Below are 6,338 nucleotides of genomic sequence, written 5' to 3' on the forward strand. Positions count from 1 at the left end.
CGGGAACTGGGCGCTTCCGGGACCCCGGCCTGAGGGCGGGGCTTGGGGCTCTGGGCGAGGCCACGGAGCGCACGCGCACTGAGCGCGGCCACAGGGTAACGCGCGGCGGGCAATGGGATCGATGCCTCTCGTCTTTTGATTTCCGCTCCTTCCCGAAGATACCGAGCAGCATCCTCGGGGGGAAACGGGTTAAGGCATTCTCCAAAAGAAAACAGAGACCTTCAGCTGGTTTGAGACAGCGGTGCGGCTTTGTCCGTGTAGATACACGTGTGTGTGTGTTTGGTCCAGTCAGCAGATGGCCTTAAATGCTACAATAATACTGCTCGGTACTTGAAAACCATGGACTAAAATAAAAATCAGAGGTCGTGAAAGATGTGCTAGAAAAATGAAGTCATCCCTCTAGGTGAACACAGATTACTTTCCTTTTCCAGTCTATGTAAGCAACTGCACGCTGGCCAAATGCCCACACCTCAATTTGGAGCGCGAACAGGATAGAACAGAATACTCGAGTCGGGATGCACCTACAAGGATCATCAGGCCAAATGCCAACCTCAGGGCCGACCAGAAGTTAAAGCCTGTTGTTAAAGGCATTTTCCAAATGATTTTTAAATACTGACAGGCCTGGAGCATCAACTACCTCTCCAGGGAGCCTGTTCCAGTGTGAACACCTTCTCATAAGGAAATGCTTCCTAATGTCAAATCTGACTCTCCCCTAATTACTGTAACTTTCACACCACAGCAGCTTACTGGACTATTACTAGTCATCCTCAGTGCAGGGAAGACGACCATCCTTGGTCTGAATTGCTCCTCCACTCAGCTTTCCCTGGCCCTTGGTTTCAGTGCTGATCACTGTCCTGCTCCTGGGATTTGCCCTTGGCTGACTGTTGTGCTTTCTTCATCCATGTCACTCGGAGAGACAAAAAAAAAGGGTATTTTGCCTTTGAGCTCTAGGAACTGGTGGACTGGACGAACTGGAAAGAAATATGATATGAAAGTAGATAAATCAAAGACGGAGGCCAAAAAGCTATTATTATTTGTAGCAAGGATCTTTCCCCTTTTCTTATTACTTGTTACTACTTGACTGTTTTTATAAGAGCTTATAGAGATGGGTATTATACAAGAAGCTTAGACTTCTTAATTTTAAGTTGCATCATTTCTCTGTAATGAATGCAATATTTTGTAAATGTAGGTTTCCTATCTCCCCCACTCCCCTAAGCAGATTTTACCCAGCTAGATAAGTACAATTTTGTGTTCTGTTCTGAATTTGTTGATAACAGTGAATTTTCCTTTGGACATTCATACCATCTTCAGAGGTTTCTCCAAAGAAAGCTTTTCTCATGTTTTTGTAGGCTGATGCATTGGCACAACTATTGAATCCCCAAGGCAAATGATTTGAATACATTTTCGTTGTTATCTTAAAGAAAGCAAACTCTGGAGATGTTTCTCCAGCGCATTAGCAAGTGCTGGCACAAGAAATAAAAAGTAAGCAGGAAGCAAAGGCAGTAAAACAAGCAGCTGCATAAAGCAGCAATATTCACTCACAGCAAGAGTAAGCAGTATTTTTCATTTCTGAAAACATCTCATGCTGCTCCTGTGCTACTGGACCGTGTTAGAGCTCAGTGTCAAGCTGCAATGGCTGCTAACCAACCTGGAAAAGGACAACTTTGTGAACATGAAAGTCACTTCCACACAGCACTACATTTTCTTATCAGAGTTTATTGTTGCACTTCAAATACCATGCCACTATCAGAATAATATCTATTTTTTATTTAAAAAAAAACTCTGAGAAAAATGTTTCCAGCAATTTTCATTCAATGTGAATGACAAGAGTATTACATCTATAAACATTGAAATATCTATTTAATTTCTTCCTGAGGAAGTTTCACATTTTTAAGCAATGAAAAAGGGTATTCTGTACAAGATAGTCTGCAAATCATCCAAACTCATTCTTTCTGCACAAGTAGAACTGGGAAAATGTCACAGTATTCTCAGGAATGTTAGCTCAAATAATTAGGTGATTTCTGATCAGGCTCTGTGTTTACACCCCCAAATGGTCAATATCTGCTCAGAACCACACATTGTTTTTTAATGGCACTGATGCCCACATAAAGCAAATTTCAGAACCATGTTTATGAAAACGAAGATGAAACTCACAAAATCAAGCAGTTGTTGAAGAAATGGCTTTTGCAGTTACCTACGGGGGGACAGGAACCACGACTCTGTTACCAGCCACAAGGAAACATCTGACTTAGACTAGCAAACAGATTTGTTGTAACAAACCTGCTTTTTAAAGAGTATTAATACTGATGGTGTACTTCTGGAAATCAAACACTGATTGCAGGTAAGCTGTGAACAGAAGAGGTTACACTTTGACAGGTAACTGGTGTGGTGTGACCTGGTTACTCCCCTGTGCTCAGGTGCATCCCCTCACACCCAGCTGCTGGCTGCATGCTGTGCTCAGCCTCAGCCTCCTCCTCCACCAAGCTGGCTGCATGTTACCAGTGCTTTTTAAAGGCTCCTGTTAAATGTAAGAACACATTTCAATAGAACAGTCCTGGAATAAAACCCCCCATGGCTTCATACCATCCTTTTACAAACAGCTAATAATCCACCCAAGGCCGAGGCCATGCATGTGGAGGATTTATTGTGCCAGTAGCTCATGGTGACCACAGATGGGCTGTAAAATTCCCCAGGGGACAATGTGACCAATGTCACCACTCTGTCCTTGACTGCCCACTCATTCTCAATCTATCAGGGCCTTGCTTTCCCAGGGCAAGAAGACAGAGAGGGAATTCTTTAAAACAAATAATGAACTAGGAATGATGCTGAAGGCCATTCCTTCTGCATGTAGGAGGCACTCAGTCTGTGTTCTAACCCTGAAAACATCAGGCCCTTGACAGTGCCTAAGGTTTTTTCCCATTTTACTCTATTTTATAACACTGTTTCACTGAAGAATGTGGAGAACTGAGGCAGCAATGCACAACAGGAGCTTTGTGCAATCCCTGCATTTCTAAAACATTTGAGTGATGTTACAGCAGGTTGTCTCAAGAGTAAAATCAATCATGACAGGATGAAAACCCCAGGTATTTTCTCCAGTTATTCAACTGAACTGTAACAAATCTATGTGGATGCTTGCAGGAGGCATGAGCAGTCCGTAGCATGCAGAGCTTTTGCTTTTACAGATGTTCAGAATCCAGAGTGTTTCTTTTACCAAATAAGAAGTACTTTAAGACAAATCAGCTTTTGAGACAAATCCATATGACTGAATATTTAAAGTGAAATGAAATTCTCATTCTAATAAATAATAGAAATGTTCATCTTAAAAAATGTCTACTCTAGTAGTTCCTCATCCTTAATCATGCATATTCCCTTAGCAAAAATGTGCTGTGTAAAGAATATTGTTATATACAGCAAATCTGTCTAGGTTTTTTTCTTTACAAGCCTATCAAAACCACGTATTACATAGACAAAAATCAATAAATAATAAAGATTACCAGTTAGAGGTACAGTAAGGATCTCAACATCTGTTTTCTATTTAGGGAATAACAGACTGGTTTCCATTCCATTACCTTGAATGTTAAATTGCATGATTACATAAATGTCGTAAAACAGCACTGAGACATAGGAAGTTTTTCCACCATCTGATGCATGTTTTTAAATATTCACCCTGAAACAAATGATGAAGACATTACAGAGCTCCTGTATAAAGCCTTGCATGTAGTACTGTGGTTCTTTTTGTTTTCGCTAACTCTTCATGCCTTTAGAAACGCTCAGAGCCCAAGTTCTGTGAGGAGCATTAAGGCCACACTTAGCTGAAGTTCCCAATGATCTTTCTCAACTGCTAAGCACTATTGATTAGACTTGATCTCACATCTAAACTGACGCATTGAGAGATGTATCGTTGAGAACTGTCACAAATATCTGCCTGCAAGGGCGGATATTTGTGTTTTCCCATGATTTGAGTGTAATTTTCTACCATGATTACACATGGTAGAAAATTGGTGTTTATTTTTGACCCCTCTAAAGCTTATTCCTAATATTTAATACCAAACGTGTTTAATGTATCCGGGAACAGAACTGGTATTTTCATCTGGAAATCTGGTCATTTTTGCAGCTGATGTCATCTGAAGGTTGCAGAAAGATGCTACAATTTTTATGAGGTTGAGGGGGGAAAAGCATAGGTTAAATTTACAAATAAATTAAGGAAAAAATAGTGATGCAAATTAAGGTAATTAAAGTAAGGATCTGACACTGCTTTTTAGGAGTTTTTAATTCATTTCAGTGACTCGGAGCAATGTAAGCCCAGAGTGCAATGCTTGGATCTGGCTGCTCACAGAACCAGGGGTGAAAGCCTCTTCCTTGCACTGCTCCAGTTTGGGTCACAACAGTTTAAGTGTAATACTGCAACTTGTGTGCTTCACATTCCAATCTCATTTCTGCTCAGATAATTCACATCTCAGTCACTACAAAATCAGACATTTGAACTACAAAGGCCTTTCCCACACTGTGAGGGTTTGTTGTTACCAGATATAATCACAGGCTCTGTTTTGGCTTCTTTGTGGTTTTCTTTCTACTCCTGTGGTGGATTGCAGATGTTGCTGGGTGCATTTGTTGCCATGCACAGCTAAATGATAGGTGATAACTGTACTGCTCCCCAGTGTTTGCACACACTTTGGGCATTAGCAAGCTGATTCCAAAGGCAGAAGTACTCTGGGCATTTTGTGCTACATTTCATCATCTTATCCTATGCAACACAATAATCAAATCCTAAGAAAAACTGCCAGTGGTCCAACAAAGGGCTACAAAACCTACATGAGACACAATACTTTAAAACTGATGTATAAAAATGTGACTATTTACTGTGAAATCGGACAGGTCATGTATCTCTGACGCTTATACCAGCTGTAAATAACTCCCACATATGTGCACACTAGTCCACAAGTCCACAGGCCCAGAAATGTTTATGAGAAAGATTTGGCCCACCAGAGCTCTAAGGAACACATGTATTTTTACAATCCACATGCCAGCATATGGAAATCATTTCTATCCTTTACACTTTTTTGAAGAGGTATATCTTACAAGACCTTCTGGTAGCCACTGGAAAGTTCAGGTATGACAGCTGAAGTGTAGAAGGAGATTTCAAAAAGCTCTTTTCCAATGCTATCTCACTTTCTGTAGTTCCTGTCTCAGCCACGATGGCAGGGGTTGTCCCAGTTTGTGGAGGAGTTTTGACAGTTCCACGTTGTGATCTCTGTAGTAGCTCGACAGAAAGGCCCTGCACTGAGGGGTACAAAAGTAGAGGTTTTATTTAATAAAACACTGTACTGCAGTTGATGTGAATTTGAGGTTTCAAAGTTGGTTTGACCTGTGTGAAAACTTTACTTCCTTTAAGCAATTTATGTTGTTTTGTGCTACCTACTGCATGCAAGGAGCTGAACTCTGAAAGGTAATTTCAAGGGAAACAAAGGTTGTTCAAAATGAACATCAAAGTCAAAGCAGAATTGAATTCTACTCTTCTTAGTTTTGTACATTTGGAATCATACTGAATATGATGGAGATACTAATATTACAGTGTGATTGAAATAACAGCTACTAAAATATCTTTTTATGTAGACTTGTATCAGTTAGCAACCCCCACTTTCAGAATCATTTAGAGTTGAAAAAGACAAGAGTTTGCACAAACACAGTCTTGTCTTACCTCTGACTAAAATCCTTTTCACCCCATGGTTTTGTATTTGTACGACTCTACTGATGTGAAGTTATTTATAATTTAAGTACTGTGAGGAGAACGTCCTTGGTACATTAATTCTTACTGCTGTTCAAACTGAAGGGTTTTATTCGCATTTTAGCCAGGCTAAATGAAATGGCAGTGCAAGACAGAATCAACATGGAAGTTAGAGCTAGAACAGGAGACTGAACTGCCCTTGGGTACAGACTGCAGCATTTGATCTGACGGAAATTTCCCCATTTGAGCATTTGTCTGGGGAAGGTAATTTTAAAATTCATAGAAACAGAACCTAACCCCTCTGAAAACTGGATTATAGGAGTGCCTCCATTACCTGTCACAGTCTAACTAGGCTCATAGACAAGGGACCACACAAATACACCTATCTGATGATAGAAACTTGCACTGTGGAACTTCTGCTGCTTAAGTCCATAAGGTAAAGGGGACAGGACTTCAGGAGCAGCAGATTTAGTTTTCTAATGGGTGCCAAGTTTTACAATTTGTGGGGGGGTTTCGTTGCTGTTGTTGTTTAATGACTTCATCTTCACATTTGAAATAAAGAACTGAACGTCTGTGCAGCCCACAGCCACCTAAAATATTTGCTTTGTAGGGA

At 40.6% G+C, this 6,338-nt stretch overlaps 1 protein-coding gene across 1 annotated transcript in view; it reads right to left on the reverse strand.

Annotated features, from left to right (window-relative positions):
- Window positions 1-1,696: 1,696 nt before the first annotated feature.
- Window positions 1,697-6,338, reverse strand: part of LOC102042999 (bifunctional heparan sulfate N-deacetylase/N-sulfotransferase 3) — a 45,820-nt gene continuing 41,178 nt past the window's right edge. Inside the window, exon 13 of the mRNA XM_005430378.2 lies at window positions 1,697-5,280. Within this exon, the coding sequence (XP_005430435.1) occupies window positions 5,161-5,280 (120 nt within the window). The 3' untranslated portion in view covers window positions 1,697-5,160. The remainder of the gene's footprint in view (window positions 5,281-6,338) is intronic.

The sequence above is a fragment of the Geospiza fortis genome, unplaced genomic scaffold, assembly GCF_000277835.1.
Source record: "Geospiza fortis unplaced genomic scaffold, GeoFor_1.0 scaffold1425, whole genome shotgun sequence".
NCBI classification, from domain to species: Eukaryota; Metazoa; Chordata; class Aves; order Passeriformes; family Thraupidae; genus Geospiza; species Geospiza fortis.